The sequence below is a fragment of the Netta rufina genome, assembly GCF_964035555.1.
Source record: "Netta rufina genome assembly, chromosome: 12".
NCBI lineage: Eukaryota > Metazoa > Chordata > Aves > Anseriformes > Anatidae > Netta > Netta rufina.
The window spans coordinates 21,183,630-21,203,199 of record NC_140135.1 but is presented as its reverse complement, the minus strand read 5'-3'; the positions used below and the strand labels follow the sequence as shown (position 1 = coordinate 21,203,199).

Genomic DNA, 19,570 nt, shown 5'->3' with positions numbered 1-19,570 from the left:
CCCGCCCAGCCCTGGCCCCGGGCTCTGTCCCCAGGGGCTGCGCGATGCTGGGTTCTGCTCCTGGGCAGCACCAAAAGGCAGCAGGGAGCCCTTGTGGGGTTCCTCCGGTAACAGAGACAGGTGTTTCTGCTAACTGAATGCACAGAAATAGGGAGGAATTCCTTCATGTGTTAAGCAAATAAATATTTTGTAGTACTTAGAAGCGAGGGAGCTGAGGAGAGCTCCCGGGCACACAGAGCAGGAGAGGTTTCGGCAGGTTGCGCTGCCTGGGGTTACAGACCCGCATCAGCTGCAGGTGCTGCGTTACCGAGGTGAGAGCTCTGCAAAGATGAGAGCTGAGCTGCTACCAGTTCCTGGCGTCAGAGCACGCCTGCAGTTTCCCTGTGCCCTGACCGCTGGCCTTCAGTGGCAGCTCGTGCCGGGTCTCTGACTCGGTGCCAGCGCTGTGGCGAGAGCAGCGCCGTGGCACAGCTCCCTGGGCACAGCCTGACAGCGTGCCAGAGGTGGCACCGGGCTGCAAGCACATCTCGCTGGGGGGGGTGGCTCTGAAAGGCTTCCAAGCAGTGGAAAAATGGGATCTTATTTTTGTCAAGGTAAAGACACGCATCACGGGGCTCCTCCGCTGCGGGCGCCGTGCCCCAGCGCCATCGGGGGGGTCTCTGGCAGAGCCCGGCCACGGGGACGGCGTCCGCTAGTCCAAACAAAGCGCGCGTGAGATCCGTGGGATGACCAACAGGAAAACAGCAGTGCAATTTTAGAAAGGGTGGGATACAGGATGGGCAAGGAGGATTAGTTTTGCTGAACGTCCAAGTAGCTGTTTCCATCTTGCTTCTCTTCTGGGTTTCCAGTATCAGGAGTTAGAGCGCCCAGCCACTGTGGCCACCCAAAGAGTAGAACCAGGCGTGTGTCAGACAGTGCATGCTCAATAAATCAGTGGTTGGATTGTCAGGGGCCTGAATTCGCAGGAGGCACAGCTCTGCTCTCCTGGCACAGTGCACAGGCTGCAGAAGATGCTTGTGTGCGTTTCGGAGCAGGACCCCTGCAGCTGATATAACGTTGGCAGGGCTGGCTGAGCCTCGCCGGGCCCCTCGGGAGCGCAGTTACTGCGTTTGCACACCTGCAGGCTGCTGCTTGGCCCCGTGGTGGGTTGGGTCCATGGTGTTTGCATGGATGTGTGAAGGAGGGAAGTGTGGAGAGCTGCTGCAGGGCTGCTGCTGTTTTATTCTTCCCAGCTGGGTGCCGTGTTTTTCCTTCAGCTCTCTCCTTCGAGTTGTGCAGGAGTGGCTCGGTGTTCTTAGCTTGCTGAAGGCTGGCGAACTGCAAGCATGGAGCTCCTGCTGGTGCCGTGCAGTCACCGCTACAATCAGCACTTGCAGTCCTGCTGGGTGCTGCAGCCACACCAGCACCTTCTTTTTAACTCTCTTCTCTGTCCCCTGTACGTGTATGTGCATTTGTGTAGGTACAGGCAGCAAGTCAGGGCTGCTGGGCTCCGAGCAGCTGGAGGAGGACGGGTGAGGGTCTTGGCCCTTTGTTTCTGTTCCCGTGGGTGCCCTGTCCCTTCCCGTGTCCCCACCAGACACCTGCTCTGCAGCAGCAGCGCACAACCTCTGCGCCTCCAACCCCGGCCCCCCGTGCTCTGCGGGGTGCAGGCTGCAGCCGAGGGCCACGAGGAGGAATCCTGGGGCAGACAAAGGTGCGAGAAGCCACCGAGGTGTGGAAATGCCTGTGGGGAGCGCGTGGCTATAATTACACCGAGGGGAGGAAGTGACCGCGTTGCCTTCCAGCCCCCGGACCGGGCGCCTCACCTCGCTCACACAGCCCGGCCTTTGTGCAGCCCGCAGGGCTCAGCCTCCAGCCCAGCCAGAAGCAGCCACCGGCTCCCAGCCCCGGCCCCTGCCCGCTTACAGGAAGGGTCCCAGGCTCAGCTGGTGGCTGTGGTTATGTGCAGCTGTGGTGCTGCGTGGGTGCTTTCGGGCCGGCCTCTCCCTCCCCAGGCCCGACCCCGCTGGGCACAGCCCTGCCTCTGTCCCGGCGTGGCTGAGGGGACGGTGGCACAGCCACGTGGGCACGGCGCCTCTGCACCGCCTCTGGCAGCCAGTTCCCCCCGGAGTTCCCCTGGCTCATCCCGCACCACGCACATGGCCAGGGCACGAGCCCTAGGGCTCCGGAGCCACCTGGGGCTGGCGGTGCCACCGCACTGTCACCTCCCTGCTGCAGCTCGGCCACGCGGTGCCGCGGGGCTCCTCGGAGCCTGGTGGAGGCAGCTGAACAACTCCTCGCCGGTGACAGAGCAGGCAGCAGTTCCCAAACCTTGTGAGACCTCTTCACAGTGCTGAGGTTAATTATGGAAACCCACCGCGTCTGGGCCGGCGTCCAGCCGAGCTTCTCATTCCTGTCTCCGTGCCCTCTCCTGCAGCTTTGCAATCCCTGCGGTGTGCTGGGTTGTGCCGGGAGCTAGCGGGCAGGCAGCAGACTGGGTGTGCTTCTCAGCACAGCGTGCCAGCCCGCACACGGACGGGGGATGCCCGCAGCTCGGGGCCCTCTCCCGGCTCCAGACACCCGGCTGGCGTGGGGACAGCCCGCTCTGCGAGGCGTGGGCTGCCGGAGCTGGGCAGGCGTTGGGCGAGCTCCTGGCGCGAGGGCTCGGGCACCAGCAGCTGCAGCCCCTGTCCCCCCCTTGCTGTGAAGCCTCTGGGGGAGACCATGGGGTGACCCCGTTGTTTTGTTTCCCTTGCGCTGTTTTGGGGTGAGCAGGGTGTGCAGACCTGGGGCTGTGCCCTCACTGAGGGGGAGGGATGCGGGCATTTGGGACCGAGGGGTCTGGACCTGGCCCTCTGCTGTGCTTGGGTGGTGCCAAACCCGGTGCTGGGCACAGAGCTGGGCACCGCAGGCAGATCTGAATCCTCTGCCTTCAGTGGCACCGCTGCTGGCCCCGGTACCGTTGGCAGGCGTAGGCAGCGGGTTTCCTGCATGAGGTGGGCATTTCGGGTCCTCGCTTGGTTAAGTGGCCGCGGCACTGACCCCTGGGTTAGGAAGCGTGTTGGGATTTTCTGTTATTCCCGTAAAAATAGGCGAGGACTTGCGCTAGCAAGCCAGGAAGAGAAGCTGAGCTCCTGCATATCCAGTGTTGTAGGCAACAGTTTATTCTGAAGTGTGATGGAAAGAAAACACGCACGCACACAGCACACAGAGGTTCCCGCGCTGGCGCACAGCAGCCGGGGGCGGCTCCCCTCGCGTCTGATTTCCTGGCTTTCCATGATGTAATGCAGGGGCGATGCGGTGGCGTGGTTTTCTGTTCACTCACTAATTGGGTGTGTGGGGCTTTCTACGGGGATTTTGGAAGCTTGCTCGGAGAGGCTCGGTCCTGGGGTGTTGCTTCTCCCTTTTTTCTCATTTATTTTAAAGCGAAAGTGCCAAGCTGGGGTTCTGGGAAGTGCTTTTCCTATCAGTGACTGTGTTTGCTTCCAGTGATTCAGCTCGCTCCTTTTAGACCTGTCTGTCCTTGTACTGCATCTCCTGGCCTTCTGCCCATCCATGCCCCCTCCTGGGGCTGGCAGTGATGGCGTGGGGAACCCGTGTCCCCAGCGGACTCGAGGGAGGGGCGCCAGCCTCCAGCCCCCCCTCCTGCCCCCAAACCTGCAGCTGTGTGAAGTGCCGTGGTGCAGGGACTGTGCTGGGGACTGGATGTGAGGGGAAGGGTTGTGCTTTTCTTCCACTTTCACTAGCAAAATGAGAGCCTCTCACCTCATTTTCACTTTCTGCTCCCCACCGCAGGGTGCTGGGACACGCAGTCGGCCCCAGCTGCCATCTCCTTCCCAAATCCCTTTGTTCCCCTGCCCCGTCCCAGCAGTGGGCGCAGCCCCCGTGCTGCCGGAGCCTCGTCCCTGGGGCCTGTGTGGGGCAGCCGCCGGTCCCTGTGGTTGGGACAGGGCGTTGGGGTGGGGAGGGTGCCCGTGCTGCCTCTTCCTTGGGCCACGGCACCCGGCAGCTGCTGGAAAAGGGCAGAAGCTTTGCCTGGGGGACTTGTAGGGGCTGTGCACCAACAGGAGCTTTATCCAGCGGGAGTGGTGGTGCTGGGTTCCCCCGTGGGGATGTCCGGCTGCTTGCTGAGGGCTCATCTCACACGGGGAGCTCTCTGATGTGGGAGCTGTCACCGTGCTGCCCATCTACCTGCCCGCTGTGTGCATGGAAGGCGCCAGCAGCTCTCTGTGTGGCTTTGCTCCTCTGTCAAACCCGGGCGAGCTGGCCAGCAGGTCGGAGTGCTGCTGGTACCGACAGCTGGAGGCATGCAGGGAGAGGGCAGGGTTGCATAAGTCCCCTTAGGAAACCCATCTAAAAATAACAGGAACTGGCCTGCCCTCCTTCCCCTCCCCGATGCCTGTGACATCCAGGCTGGCCGGGCTCTGGCTTTACACCCCCGGTATCTGCGGTGCGCTTTCGGTGCCAGAGCTGGGGGGTGGTGGTGGTCACGGCCCCGTGCCCCCATGGCCCCGCAGGCACAGCTCGTGATGGGTGACCCCGTCACGGCGTCCGGCCACGGTGCTGCTGCCGCTGAGTCCCCGCAGGCCATTCACAAGCTGCCCGTGTCATTCGCATGAGTGTTTTTCTGCCCATTCTTATCGAGACTCGGAAAGATCCTTTCCTGTGCTTCCTTGGGAAAGTACTTCTCTGGAAAGGGCGGTGGGAGGAGGAAGCTGTCGGCCGGCTCCGTCCGGGACGGGGACACTTGGAAACCTTTTCTGTGCCAGCTGGAGGCGGGGAGGCTCCTGCGTGCTGGGGCAGGGCGGGCGCCTGGGCTCTGCGTGGATCCGGAGCGGGGTGAGGACAGGCAGCGTAATAAAACGTCTCGCTCTGCCTCCCCGCATCCACGGGGCGATGTGCGGGGGCTCCCACGGGTGCAGGCTGCCTGTGGCTGCGCTGGGTGTCCCGTGGCTCCCGCACGTCCCTGCACAGACCCGTCCGGCACCGCAGGCATGCTCTTCTACCAGCTCGGTCCCACTGCTGTAACGGGTAAGCGGGGCACCAGGACACTCCGGGAGGGCGCACGGCTCTGCTCCCGGCTGCCCTTCCCTTCCCTCTGCTGTCCCTTTCGGGGGGTGGATGTGCCAGACCCATCCCTTCCTGCGGGTGGGGGGGATTTGGGCTCTGTGGGGGCTGCAGAGGGTCCTGGCTCTCAGCCCTGCCCTTCCCACGAGGCTCAGGACACAGCTAAGGGCAGCTGCGCAGCCTGGACCCGCGTTCGGATGCTCGTTCCAAACCTCCTCCCCGAAACGTCCCAAGTATTTGGGCCGAGGGTTTTGGCTGCGTCCTGCCCTTAACTGAACCTCTCGGCTCGCCCTTGTGCGCGGCTTTGGGACCGCAAGCGGGAGCGGGGCTCTCAGCTGGGGCTGTCGGGGGGGGATGAGGCTGGGGAGCCCCACCAACATCACTCCTGGTGGATCAGGCCCGATCCCAGTCTGCACTGGGTTTAGCTTCTGGGAGGGATGGGCAGGGATCTGAAGCTGCGGTCACACTGCGTTTGAGGTCAAACGCCTGGCACCGTCAGATCTGAGCCCCAGTGACTGCTGGCACCGCACGGTGGCTTCCTCCGCCTGCTTTGCCTGCGGGCTGCTCTCCCTCAGGTCCCGTACACTGAGGAGTTTCCCAGAACACGGTGCCGGCAGTCGGATGGGCTCGCCCTGGGGACAGCTGGGCTGTGAATGAGGGAACTGGGCCGGGCAGGGGGCAGCAGAAAGCCAGGGGGGCTCCTTGCGTCCCCTGGCTGGGTCCAGCACCGCTGAAATTCCCCTGCCTGGGACGGGTCCGAGCCCCGAGCAGGGCACCCTGCGGGCCAAGGGAAAGGGAGCTGGGAAGAAAAGGGGGTGGTCGGGATGGGGGAAGTGGGAGGGAAAATGGAAGGCTCCTCTGGCAGGCTTTTCTGGAGGATGTTTGCAAAAGGCCCACAAAGTGAACGGCCCTAAGCTTTGATGGGCTCTGAATTGATTGTGAAAATAAAAACCTTCCGCTCTTGCCTGACAGAGCACGTCCTTTGCTTTGGTGGGTGTAGGAACAAAACGTTTCAAGGAGCAGTGGTAGGACATTGATAGGGCAAAGAGTAAGCCCGGGCAGATTTCGGTTAGATATGAGGAAGAAATTCCTCCCTCTGAGGGTGCTGAGGCCCTGTCCCAGGCCGCCCAGAGCAGCTGTGGGTGCCCCAGCCCTGGCAGTGCTGGGTGGGATTTGGGCAGGGGGTGGGATTACCTGGTCTTTAAGGTCTTATCCAGCCCCAACCACTCTGTGATTCTGTGATCCCATTCTCAGGAGGCTGCAACTGTCTCGTGGGCCTGTCACTCTTGTGCCATGTCCCCTTTGTCCTGCGCTAGCGGGGTGTCCGTGGCCGAGCAGCTCCTGCTGTGCTGTCCTGCATGGCCGTGGACAGTGAGCTTGCCCCGTGCCCAGCGTGGTGTCCCCCCCAGGCACACGAGCTGCTCCCCGGCCTCGCTGTCTCACAGTCGGTCATTTCTTTGGGTTTGTGCACGTGAAAGACGGGTGCAGGTGACACTGGCGTGCTCCCGGTGTGGAGAGCTCTCGGTGCAGCATCCCCTCTGCCGGCGCGATGCTCAGGCCGTCTCTTTGCTTTGTTTCAGAAATCGAAGCCAAGAAAGCTTGCGACTGGCTGCGAGCGGCAGGATTCCCGCAGTATGCGCAGCTCTATGAAGGTGAGAGCTGCTGCCTCCTCTGCTGGGTTTGGGGACAGCCCAGCCGTGTTCGCGATGTGGGGTCCGGAGGCAGGACGTGCAGCAGCACAGGGCGAGGGGCAGCACCTCCGTCATCCTGCTGCCCCCCGGGGGCTCGGATCCGACCCGGGCAGGGGCACAGAGCTTGGGGATGGGGGGCTGTGGGATGGGGGCAGCGCTCCTGAGCAGGGCACCCGCAGCCCCTCGCTGCTCTGCTGCTGCGGATGGGGGGGGGAGCAGCCCGGCAGCCCAGCTCCTCGCCGGGGAGCCCTGCAGCAGGCCAACAGCCAGCACAGCTCCAAACAGCCAGGTCTGGGCTCCTGGCGGCTGGACCTGGCCTGGGGATGTCTCCTGGGCCCCCAGCACGCCCTGCCTGTCACAGCTCTCCATCCAGCGGGGATGAGCAGAAAGTCCCCATCCTGCAGGTGGTCCTGGTTGTGTATGGCCTGAGTGCCAAGGGTGGCTGCAGGGGAGGTCACAGAGCGCTGGGAGAGGGCAGGACGGCGGAGATTGCTTACTAATTACATGGTTATACGTTAAAACGTTAAGCCTTCAGAGCGGGTTGTGGTGTGGAGAACCAGCCATGCTGTTAACTTCCCTGCATTCCTGAACCTTTCCCCTTCGGGCAGGGCTGTGAGGAAGTTCCCAGGGCACCCGGGCAGGGCAGGGCAGGCGCTGGGCTGCGACCGTGCCCGAGCAGCTTAGGGATGCTCGCAGGGGGTGGGAGCACACAGCACGGGCAGACGGGGTAGGTAACACGGGGAAGGGACATTTCCTTCCTCCGTCACTCCTGACACGTCCCCGAGGCTGCTGCCCTGCCCTGGCAGTGATGCCTGTGCTCCCTGCACACGCAGCACTCCGTGCCTATGCCCAGCAGGACGGTGCCTGGAGGGGCCGGGTCCCACCTCCACCCCCTCGCAGGCACTTTGCACTTAACTCTTCTGCAGCTCGTCTGCCCAGCCGTGTTTGCTCCGAGCCCGCTGGGCACGCGGTCCCTGCTGGGACGGGGCCGAAGCAGCGCTTGCAGCCCGGCCCCGGCAGGACAATAGGTGGAAGCCCGGCCGCGGGGGGAGCGCCGCCAGCCATTGTTCGCCCGCTTCCACCGCCCCCACCCCTTCCAGCAGAGCCACGCTCCGGCCCCCTGGGTGCTGGCTTTCCCGGCTGCCCCCTCGGCTCTGCTTTCTATTTCGGGGCAGCTCCCCGTGCACGGGCTGCCCGGCTCCTGCAGGTGAGCCCCAGCTCGGGGCGCTGCTGCAGCTGCGAATGAAGCAGCCTGGCCCCAGCCTCCCTGAGCAAGACTTTCCACATCCTATAACTGTTTCATTCTGTTCTTCTCTCCAGCTGGCAGGGCTCGGCATCCCTTGGTAATTAGGCTCAATAGCTTCATTAACGACCAGACGTGGACTCGTGGTTAATTGTCCAGGTCCAGCGCAGCTGGTCCCAGCAGAGCTTTCTGGGTCTGCATGGAGAGGAGCAGGGAACTGGATGGAGGCCCTCGGGCACCTCACCACCCTCCTTAGCTTACCCAAAAGTGCGCTGCCCAGGGGCTCTGAGCATGTAGAGCCTTTCCTTGGTCCTCTAGCTGCTGCCCAGGGGATCTGGAACTACGGCAGCACCCCGCTGCTGCGGCTTCCTCCACGCTCAGGGACCCCTTAGCAGCTCTCAGCTGTCCCCAGGGGCTTTCCTCACCCTGGTGGATTAGTGGGCAAAGGGAGCCTGAGGGAGCAAGGGGTCAGTATACATGCCAAGTGCTGTTTTATGGGTGCCAAGATCTCCCTCGAGTAGTGTTTGGAATGTGGCTGCTCTCCAAAAACCACCCTGGGCTGAGGCCACAGGTCTTCTCCACAGCAGCAGCATCTCCACTGAGCTCCCTCTTCCCTCTGCTTTGTGGACCTGGATCTGGGGTCCAGACGTGCCCACTACTGCTGGGTGCTGCATGGGGCCTTGGGCAGCAAATTACCGGGGTCGTGTCCCTGGGGAGGCGAGGTGAGGGCCTGCTGGGGCTGGTGGGTGCTGGCGGCTGCTCTCCGAGAGCCTCCGAGTGCCAGAAGCAGGCGGTGCCCGCGGGGCTGCAGGGGCTCCCTGCCTCACTCATCCTCCTCTCGTCTTCCTCCCCAGACTCGCTGTTCCCGCTTGACATCGGCGCTGTGAAGAGAGACCACAGCTTCCTGGACCAGGACTCCCTCAAATCCCTCTGCAGGTAAAGCCCCCTCCCAGCCGGCTGACCGCCCGGGCGCCGTGCCGTGCCTGCGCCCAGCCCTGCAGGGGCCGTGGATGCGCCGTGCTGCCGCGTGGCCGTCGTGCGGGACGGACTGGTGCGGGGGGAACCACAGTGCGCTGTGCTCTGGGCATGCAGAGCGGCTGGAGGACAGACGTTAGCCGGGAGTTCTGCTCTTTAACCTTCGGGCTGTGTTGTAATTTCACGTGTGGGTACCTCCAGGCTGCAGAGCGCTGCAGGTGAGGGGGGAGCTGTAAAACCGAGCCGTGGTGCAAAGGGTTGGCTGCACCAGCTGCCTGTGCTCCGCTCCCCGCTGGCTGCTCTGGGCGATGCCTCACGTGCGTGGTCATCAGGACAGAGCCAGGCTGCCCCACGCTTTCATGTTGCTTTGTCTTGCAAGGTGCTAAATAACGTCGCTGAGAACGAAGTGGAGGGGGGACACCGCACCTTGGGCACAGCAAAGGGATCTTGGCTGTTGGTGTGAGCCAGATTCGGGTCCAAGTGCCTGTAGGTGAGATGGTGGCTGGGGACAGATTTGCACTTGGTCACCAGGCACAAGCCACCTGCGGCAGGGAGCAACACGCAGCGAGGGATTTGCTGAGCATTTGTGCAAGGAGAGCTGCTCCGTGGAAAGGCCACGCCGCTAGTGAACCTTTTGTGCAGGTCGTGAGGGGCTGTGGGCACTCAGCAGCACTGCATCGGGAGCAGGTTGGCACTGCTGGCTTTCTGTGCTGGCCGACCCGCTGTGGTTCCTGGAATAGACACGCAGTCGGTTGCTCCAGGGAGGGCTGCCCTGCTGGTGGGGCTGTGCGGTGTGAGCTATCCCAGCAACCAGAGCCGCACCGAGCATTTTCCACCAGGACGCGCTACTCCTCGCAGCAGCAGGGCTGAGAACAGCTCCGGGAGGTGCCACCGCGCGGTTTTCTGGCAGGGGAGCAGTGTCGGATTTCGGAGATGAGCTCTAAATGCTGCTGCCGTGACCAAGAGCAAACAGGAGGGACCCCCCCGTCTGTCTGTCTGTCTGTGCTCGGCTTCTCCCGGCTGCGCTCAGCGTGGGGCGGGCTGGGGGGCTGCGAGGTGCTGGGGGGAGCACCTGTCCCCAGGCTTTCACATCCCTTTTGTCTTCCCCTGGCTGGCTGGAGGCGTTTTGGAGGTCGTTGTGCCCTGCTGGCCTGCAGCAGGTCATCCCCGTCCCGCAGCTCCTGGCAGCCTGCGCAGAGCCGGCGCCGCTGGGACGGAGCCGCTGGGGGGGCCTGGGGACATGGGGCCTGCAGCTGAGAGCTGAGGAGGGCACTGAAAATTGCAGCCCGTCCAAGGGAATTCTCCTGCCTGCCTCCTCCTCCCCACATGCCTGCTGCCAGCAGGCTCCCGCTGCCTCGCTTCCCCAGCCCGGTCCCCTCGCTGCTGCCGCTCCCTCGCAGCCGGGAGGGCAGAGGGGTGGCAGCGGGGCCAGCCCAGTCCCAGCCCCGGCTCCTGCTCTCGTGGATAAGGGACACGCTGCCTCCAAGGCTGCTGATGGAGGCAGTGAACCTTCTCAGGTGGCCGCCAGGCACACCCAGGTCACCTCGCCCTGAGCTGCACACGGGCTGGGTTCAGAGCTCACACACAGCATCGCGGTTTGCTGTGCGGCCGTGGCTTGGCCAAGTTACCTTCCTGCCCCAAGCAATCGCTCGCTGCAGCCTCTGTCCCAGCGCTGTCCTGGAGCCAGGCAGCCGCGATGAGCAGCGCTGTGAGGACGCTGCCGCCTGCTCCTGTTCAGGAGTTTGCAGCAGGATCGTGAAAGGGGCACGAGCCACATTTTTGGTAAAATGTGCCTAAGGTTTTTTTTATCAGCTGTGTAGAAATGGTGTTTGCATGCTGGAACAACAGTTCTGTTGTGCTTGTGGTGCCGTTTGCAGTACCATTGGAGCTGCAGGGCTCCCACCACCCGCTGCAGCCACCCGTGGGGCCAGCTCACAGCCCAGGACGAGCCCCTGGAGAGCTGCGGGAGCCGGGGTGCACAGCGATGGGGTGGGACGGCCGCCGAGGGGCCCTGGCAGCACCCAAGGGTGCTATGAGCAGAGGGAGCCAGGCATCCTTTGGTGCTGGGGCTGCTGCCATGGGAGAGCACGCGCAGGGCTGGGGTGGCTGCGGGCGCTGGGGCACGGCCGGGACGTCCTGGTGCCTGTGTGCAGGCGGCGGGCGCTGCTCTGATGTCTGCCTGCACAACCCCTGCTGGCCTGCGACCAAGCGCTTGTGCCACCGGCGTGCTGGAGAGGTTTAAACCCCTCGGCTGCCGTGCCAAGGGCTCATGGGACTGGGTGCTTGTGCCGGGGTGAAGGAGGTGCCGAGTGCCCCCAGGTCTCTGCGGGAGGAGGGCGCAGCTTCGGGAGCCTGCCTGGGGACCCTGCTCTGTGCTGGGAGCGGGCTTGGAGCTGCTCCAGGCTCTGCGTGTCCCATCCCTGGAGCTGCAGCTGCGGGGTGACAGGTGACCAGGCACAACGGCAGCTCAGAGACAAAAAATAGACAAAAAAAAAATAGGAAAAGAAGGAAAGCACTGCAGGCAGAGCAGGAAGCCACAGCCGGGTAAAGCTCTCTCGTTTCCTTGCAGGAGGCTGATGACCCTGAACACATGTGCCTCCATGAAGCTGGAAGTCCACTTTCAGCGTAAACAGGTGAGTCCTGGGCCCGAGGGGAGCGTGCACAGCTGGGGGGGCAGCGAGCCTGCTGTCCGTAATAACTCCAGGGTGCGCCAGGACTGCCCCTGGGCTGCTGCTCAGCACTGCTCAGAGCTCCCTGCCCTGCAGGGGGATGCGGCAGCGTGGTGTGTGCCGTGCTGTCTGTGTCACACCACGAGCTGGGGCTGGGTGAGACCCCGCTGCGGCACACCTCCACCCCGCGCTCCTCCTCCACCATCGCCCGCGCCCAGGCCCCCAGCTGCCGGGCAGAATGGCAGGAAGGCTGCAGCGCGGGGCATTGTTCCCGTGTCCGGGTCCCCTTCCCCGCAGCACAAAGAAGCGGAGGGGGAAGGGGCTGGGGTGTGCGAGGCTGGGGCTGGTCGCAGCTGTTGCAGCAGCAGCGAGGCCGCGGGGCTTGGCGTGGGGGTGCTGGGGGTCGTGGCAGCGGGGTGCGTGGCAGCAGGGTGCGTGGCAGCACGCTTTGCTCTGGGCTGGCTCACGTGGCCCGAGTGTTTCTGCTGGGTGTGTGGGCACCGTGCCACCCGTCGGGGCACACCAGCGGCGTGTCATGCTGCTATCAATACAGAGCCAGGGGCCGGGAGCTGCTCAGGGGAGTACAGAAATAGCACCTTCCCCTCGCCACGTGGCTCTTGAGCCTGAGCACAGCGATTCCTCCTTCTGCGTGAGCCCCGTGGCAGCAGGGGATGGAGCGGGTTGGCTGGGGGTGTACCGGGGCTGAGGGACCCCAGGTCTGACCGTCCCCTCTTCTCCACCGCCCGCAGAATGAAGACTCCGAGGAGGAGGACCTGTGTGCCATCAGCAACCGGTGGGCTTTCCAGCGGGAAAGCAAGAGGTGGTCCCGCGTGGGCTCCGTCGACGTCCTCTCCCAGGCCTCCGAGGCGCCCAACTGCGCCATGCGGCAGGCGTCCAGCCGCGAGAGCGTCCTCACCGACCTCAGCACCAACCTGGAGGCCGTGTCCCTGCACAGCAGCGTCAGCACGGGCAGCACGAGCGGCACCCCCGGCATCGTGGTCACGCCGCCCGAGCCGTCCCCTGCCCGCGACGCTGCCGCTGTCGCCCAGCCCGGCCGCAGCTCCAGCGCCCGCTCCTTGGCGGAGCCGCCCTCCGGCCGCGAGGGCCCCAAGGAGAAGCTGAAGAAGCGAAGGTCTCGCAGCTTCCTGAAGAGGATCGAGTCCCTGCGAAGGAAGGACAAAGAGAAAGCTGGCCCGGATGAGAAGGGCGTCCTGAGCAGTGGCAACATGGCCAAACCGGGCTGGGACCCCGCCAAGAGCAATGGGGACCTCACGGCCACCAAGGGCAGCTCCCCTAAAAGAGGGGCAGCTGCCTCCTTCCACGGCAAGAAGCACTTCTTCTCGGTGTCGTACAGGACTAACCGCCTGCTAGGCTCGGGCAGGGGCAAGGGGAGCCCGGAGTCGAAGCGCACTGGGGTCTACCTGGAGGACTACGAGGCGGCCGTGGGCGCCGGCGGCACCTGGGCTGCTGGGGAGCGCCAGCCCCGGCCGGCGTGCCGGGGGGATTGCCTGGTCTACGTTCCCAGGGACCACAAGCCGGGCACCTTCCCCAAATCCCTCTCCATCGAGAGCCTGTGCCCCCTGGGCAGCAGCTCCCTGCCCGGCTGGAAGGCAGGGGGCGAGCCCGGGGGGCTGGCGGGGGGCGCAGGGGGCAGCAGCAGCAGCGGGGAGGGCTCGGCCTCCCCACGGGGCTTCGCCTGCCGCCGCCGCGGCTCCTGCAGCTCCCTGGGCAGCCGGGTGAGCGTGTACGACAACGTGCCCGAGCTCGGCAGCGCCGAGGAGCTCGCCAAGCTGGACGGGGAGGTGACCTACCAGAACCTGGACGACATCCTGCAGCACATGTGGGGGCTGCAGCAGAAAGTGGAGCTCTGGTACAAGGCCATCTCCCCCGGCCTGGACGGGGAGGACGGGGGCGAGGAGGAGGAGGAGGAGGAGGAGGAGGAGGAGACGGACTCGGGCGGGGAGCCCACCTTCCCCTCCAACCTGCACTTCGAGGAGCGCTCCATGTCCGACGTCGGCACCTCTGCCAGCGACTTCGACAGCACGGGCAACTCCCTCAACGAGGCCGAGGAGCTGGAGATGCGGGAGCGCCGCGACTCGGGCGTGGGAGCCTCGCTCACCAGGCCCTGCAGGTACCGGGGGTCTCGGGGGAAAGCCCATGAGTGTCACCAGCCCCCAGGCAGGGACACGGAGGCCGTGGGGGGGGCGAGCAGGGCCGGGCATGGCGCGCTGCTGCACTCTGCTGGCTGCATGGGGCTGGGCTGGGCTGGGCTGGGCTGGGCTGGGCTGGGATGGGATGGGATGATTTTTCTTTTTCTAGTGCTCCCTTGCCCTTTTCCTAAAGGGAGCTCCAGCTACCGCAGGGTTCTGTGGATGTTCAGCCCTGCTAGGCTGATGCTGGAGGGGCTGTGCCTGCGGGCAGGGCACGGATGGGTACACGGGTGGGTGCTTTCACGGGCTGGGAACGTGCCCCCTGCCCTGCTGGGCTCAGGGATGCACTGGAGGCACTGGGCAGGAGCCTTCCCAGAGCAGCACAGACTGGGGAAGGGTTTTAGTGCTGGGCACTGCCTCGTTGGTGTCGTGTGCTGTTTAGAAAGTGGGTGTTGGAGGTGTCCCTTGGCCGAGGCATTGCTCTGCGTGGTGGTCCTGTGTCTGCCCGAGCCCCTGCCCTCCCTGCAGGCTCCCAGGGGGCTGCCCCAGCACAGCCCTTGGGTATGGGCGCAGGCTGAGCCCGTGCAGCCCCCCTGCTCTGCCCAAAGGGGAGGATGCTGCCTGGCAGCACGAGCACTCCTCTGAGGCAACAGAAAGTGTTTCTCTTTGTGTCTGTGCCCTGGCACCTTCTCGTGCTGGGTTTATGAGGGGTGGGAAGCAGCACCTGTGGCCCTGGGGCTGGTGTTGGGCTTAGCCTGGCCACCGGTGTGCCCACACCGTCCCCAAAGCAGCGGGTGCCACGGAAAGCCTCTCCAACGCCCTCCCACCCTGCAGAAAGCTGCGCTGGCACAGCTTCCAGAACTCCCACCGGCCCAGCCTGAACTCCGCCTCGCTGGAGATCAACCGCCAGTCCTCGGCACAGCTCAACCTGCTCCAGAAGTGCTCCCTGCTGCGGCTCACGGCCATCATGGAGAAGTACTCCGTGCCACACAAGCAGGCCTGGACGTGGTGAGCTGGCGGGGAGGGGGCCGGGATGGGGTCCCAGGGGTGGTGAACTCCGTGTGAAGGTGATGGAGAGGGAGGGAAAAAACCTGAAACCAAGCTCTGTTTGCTCTGCGTGGCTCTGGGCATGCTTGCAAGCAGGAGCTGGGGGCTGCTGGCTCTGCCTGCATGCAGGAGGGCTGCAGGCACCTGTAGGGCATGGAAAACGTTACAGCCGTGTAAGAGAGAGATGATGGTTTTCTATCTAAGCCAAATACTAAATCATGTTGGCTTAATAGAAGCTGCTGTGGCTCCTGTTCGGAACTTCCTCGCCTGTACCCAGAGCACGGCAGAGGCATCCCTGCGGCAGTGGGTCCATCGCACCCGGTGTCCCGCTGCCCCCCGCGCTGCCGAGGCAGCAGGTCGCCGCCCTGACCGTCCATCTGTCCCCCCCTGCAGGACTGTGCCCAAGTTCATGAAGCGGAGCAAAGCCCCCGACTACAGGGACAAGGCGGTGTTCGGGGTGCCGCCCATCATCAACGTGCAGAGGACGGGGCAGCCGCTGCCGCAGAGCATCCAGCAGGCGATGCGCTACCTCCGCAGCCAGTGCCTGGACCAGGTGATGCCAATGCCCCGGGGTGCTGCTGGGCTGCAGTGTTTGTAGTTTCTGTAGTTTCTGTAGTTTCTGTAGTTTTTGTAGTGCTGTGGCTGGGGGAAAAGCCAGCCTTAGGGGACACCTCGTGCAGCACTTAGCTGTGATGAAGGGGAGGGTGAGGTTGTCTGTGGGAATTTTGCATCTCTCGGTGTGTCCTCGGCTGTCCCGCAGCCGGGCTTTTCTCTGGCACGGCCAGGCAGGGGCAGGGCCAGCCCTGCCTCGCGTCCCAGCGTGGCTCCCTGTTCCCCCAGGTCGGCATTTTCCGAAAATCGGGGGTGAAGTCCCGGATCCAGGCGCTGCGGCACATGAACGAAACCAGCCCCGACAACGTCAACTACAAGGGGCAGTCTGCGTACGACGTGGCCGACCTGCTGAAGCAATATTTCCGGGACCTGCCCGAGCCCATCTTCACCAGCAAGCTGACCGACACCTTCCTGCAGATCTACCAGTGTAAGGGGGGCGCGGGCGGGGGCCTGGGCTCGGGGCTGGCAGCGCGGGGCCGGGGTGGCCCCGGGGGCCGGGCGCTGACGGCAGGCGTTGCCCCAGTCGTGTCGAAGGAGCAGCGGCTGCAGGCGGTGCAGGCTGCCATCATCCTGATGCCGGACGAGAACCGCGAGGTGCTGCAGACCCTGCTCTACTTCCTCAGCGACATCGCCTCGGCCGAGGAGAACCAGATGACCGCCGGCAACCTGGCCGTGTGCCTGGCGCCCTCCCTCTTCCACCTCAACGTGTCCAAGAAGGAGAGCACCTCGCCGAGGTGAGGGCGCCGCTCCCCCTGCCCTGCTGTGCGGTGCGGGGTCGGGGCCGGGGGTGGGCGCCCCGGGTGAGGGCACCGCTCGCAGCGCCTCGTGCCGTCCCGCAGGGCCATGCACAGGAGGGGCACTGTGGGGAAACCCGACCAGAAGGACCTGAACGAGAACATGGCCGCGACGCAGGGGCTGTCCCACATGATCACTGACTGCAAGAAGCTCTTCCAGGTGGGGGTTTCATGGAGGGCACTCGGCCTCCAGCAGGGCAGTGCCACCACTCAGGCAGCCCCAGGGGCAGTGAGGGGCCAGCGAAGCCCTGATGATGGCTGGACAGCTCACAGGCTGCTGGATGTCTGTCCAAGCAGGCTGTGCCCATCCTTCCCCCCTCCTTTGTTCAATAAGTTGCTGCCGGGACTCTGAAGACCTGTGTGCTCTTGCTTTTAGGTCTCCCACGACATTCTGCTCCAGCTGAGCAGCTCCTATATGGCAGCAGATGCCTACCCCCATCCCCTGGCTGACTTTGTGTGTCAGGGGGAAAGCAAGGATTTACACTCCTACTTCGAGCAGAGCGTCCAGAACCTGCTCAAAGAGTCCTCGGAGAAATTCAAGGGGTGGCTGAGCACTCCAGGACCCCTGAACACGGAGCTCTCCTGCAAAAAGGTAAGTGCCACCACACACGGGGCATCCTCTCCACCAGCCAGAGGAGCTCTGCCACCGCCTCCCATCCCATCCCGTGCTCCCCCTAGCCAGCGGCTGTGCTGGTGCTGCTCCACGGTGGTGAGACCCCTCGGTAAAGCCTCTCAGGGCTTCCAGGACAGCCGCCTGACCCTTCTGCTCGGCCCCGGCAGGTTGGGGACGGGCACCCTCTGCGCCTGTGGAAGGTCTCCACGGAGGTCGAGGCGCCTCCCTCGCTGGTGCTGCACCGGGTGCTCCGGGAGCGGCACCTGTGGGACGAGGACCTGCTGCAGAGCAAAGTGGTGGAGGCCCTGGACAAGGACATGGAGGTTTATCACTACGTGACGGACAGCATGGCCCCCCACCCGCGCAGGGACTGCGTGGTGCTCAGGTGAGGGCAGGGGGCACCCGAGCCCCAGGGCTTTGCCCTGTCCCCGGGCTCCCCCGGCTGAGCGGGCGCTGTGTCGGCAGGCGCTGGCGCACGGACCTGCCGCGGGGAGCCTGCCTGCTCATCTCCATCTCGGTGGACCACGACAAGCTGCAGGTGGAGGGCGGCGTCAAAGCCGTGGTGCTGACGTCCCAGTACCTCATGGAGCCCAGCGGCATGGGGCGCTCCAAGGTGACGCACATCTGCAGGGCTGACCTCAGGTAGGGGACACCCCCGCTGCCTCGGCGAGCCGCTCCTGCCTTGTGCTGTGCACTGCAGGGAGGGGGGGGACACGCATGCCTTCTGCTGCTGCGTAGTGCTCGTTGGTCATCTCCTAGCCCACGGCAGCCGGAGCTGTGCTGAGCAAGAAGGGAGGTGCTGCTGGCTGGCGTGGGCTGGGGGCTGCCCTGCCCGCTCAGCCCTCGCTCTGCCTTGCTCCCTTCCAGGGGCCGGTCTCCGGAGTGGTACAACAAGGTCTTCGGGCACCTCTGCGCCATGGAGCTGGCGAGGATCCGAGATTCCTTCCCAGCACTGAGCCCAAACGGCCCCGAGACCAAGATCTGAGGAGGGGGAAGCTGCTGTGTCCCGTCGGACCGCGGACTTGCCAGTCAGCTGGGCTGGGGCAGGCGCAGGGGAGCGCAGAGCTGGCATCCAGCTGCGCGGGGGCACCCCCAGGCACATATTTATAAGCTTCCTTTTAACCTGGGCCGGGGCCCCCCTCTGGAGAGCCCTGGGCTGCCGCAGCCGTGTAGGGGGCCTTCGCTCCTCCTGCCATGGGGCTCTTTGTCACCACCCCTTCAGGGGCAGGGGCAGCCGCCCCCACCGTCCCCGCTGCTGCCCCTTCCCCAGCGCGGAGAGGCGAAGCCCTGCACCACAGGGGGGCTGCGGGCAGGATGGGCGAGCAAGGTGCTGCTCAGCCACGGGAAGGAGAGGGGGCTCGGGGTGACCCCCAGGAGGAAGGCAGACAGCCCAGGGTGAGCTGGGTCCCCCCGGCAGCCCCATGGGGCTCAGCTCCCCCAGGCCGGGCACGGTGGTGGAGGTGTGGGGTGAAGCAGGAGCAGGAGGGGGAGATGTGAGGGGGGAGGACAGGGCCATGGCCATAGGTCACAGCGCTGTGTTGGGAAGTGAGGGGTGGGCGTGTGTGGGTTGGCACCCGGCAGGGGACAGGCAGGGGACAGGCTGGGGCTGTGCTGAAGGATGCTGTGATGGGAGGGAACGGTGTGGAGATATTACAGAGCCAGGTAGGGACGGCCAGTGCCGAGGGGCAGGAGGAAGCCCTTGCTGTCACCTCTGGTGCCCAATTTCATAGGAGGTGAAGGAGAAAGCTCTCTAGTTCTAGTCCAGTGCCGTGTTAGCTGCCTTGCTCAGCTGAAAGCCCCCCTGTGCACTAGGGGGCTGGATGGACGTGGTTCCAAGCCAAGTCCCGTCCCTCCAACCTGTTGTACCGGGCAGCTGGAGGGGGCAGGACAGGGCTGGGAACACAGAGCAGCCACCGAGACACTGGTGATGGGGGGAGCGCACTGAGGAGGCACCGCGGGGACAAGGGATGTGCCCGGCCCTGGTGGGACTGAGACCCACCCTGGATTTGGGCAACCACAGGGCACGGAGCTGCCCCTGCCTCTGTCCCCAGCACTCCCTCAGCTCCCACCTCGTCCCTTCCTTTCCTCCTCCCGAGGAGCCATCCGACCTCGCTGCCAGCACTCGGACCTGACCTGGTTTCTCCGTTTCGGCAGGGACCCAAGTTACTCGACGTCGTTCCAACTGGAAGGCAACACGACCCACGTGCGGGAGCAATTCCCCATGCCAGTTTTGCCATAACAAATCCTGTCTGCCTCGTGGTGAAAAAAACAACCCAGTCTATTCTTGTTTTTATATATATATTTTATATATATATATAAAAATATAACTAACTTTTTTGAGGGAGTGATTTTTCTCCTAATATTTTTTTAAACATTTCTTTTTTTTTTCTACCTATAAATACTTGTACAGTTGGAATATTAATATATAACTCCGGCGGTAGAGCTCGGCGCCAGGCGATGTTCACTTCAAAGCCGTGTTTTGTATTTAAGGGACTACTCCTCGTTTTGTATCATATGCAGCAGGTTGTTTGACTTGGATGGGGGCTGCTCTTCCCGTCCGTGTAATTAATAAAGTACTAACGATAGCTGCTGGCTGGTGCTGGGAGGGTGCTGCTGGCCAATTCCCCGGCCCTGGGACCTCATGGGGCTGGGCACTGCTTTTACCTGGTGGCTGGAGCCATCAGGCCCCACATCCAACATTTTGGCAGAACGAGGCCAAAGAAGTCACCC

General features: G+C 64.1%; 1 protein-coding gene across 6 annotated transcripts in view; it reads left to right on the top strand.

The window, feature by feature from the left end:
• Window positions 1-19,556, top strand: part of STARD8 (StAR related lipid transfer domain containing 8) — a 50,654-nt gene extending 31,098 nt beyond the window's left edge. For 5 of the 6 annotated variants that reach the window (XM_084293928.1, XM_084293932.1, XM_084293931.1 and 2 more), the window contains 13 exons: window positions 6,627-6,698; window positions 8,835-8,916; window positions 11,525-11,588; window positions 12,374-13,755; window positions 14,609-14,782; window positions 15,215-15,374; window positions 15,662-15,860; window positions 15,957-16,167; window positions 16,273-16,387; window positions 16,604-16,819; window positions 17,008-17,225; window positions 17,306-17,482; window positions 17,708-19,556. In XM_084293928.1, coding sequence (XP_084150054.1) covers window positions 6,627-6,698; window positions 8,835-8,916; window positions 11,525-11,588; window positions 12,374-13,755; window positions 14,609-14,782; window positions 15,215-15,374; window positions 15,662-15,860; window positions 15,957-16,167; window positions 16,273-16,387; window positions 16,604-16,819; window positions 17,008-17,225; window positions 17,306-17,482; window positions 17,708-17,825 — 3,188 coding nt within the window. In that variant the 3' untranslated portion in view covers window positions 17,826-19,556. Of the gene's footprint in view, window positions 1-4,883; window positions 5,011-6,626; window positions 6,699-8,834; window positions 8,917-11,524; window positions 11,589-12,373; window positions 13,756-14,608; window positions 14,783-15,214; window positions 15,375-15,661; window positions 15,861-15,956; window positions 16,168-16,272; window positions 16,388-16,603; window positions 16,820-17,007; window positions 17,226-17,305; window positions 17,483-17,707 lie in introns of those variants that run through there. The other variant, XM_084293930.1, reaches the window with a different exon arrangement.
• Window positions 19,557-19,570: the final 14 nt, after the last annotated feature.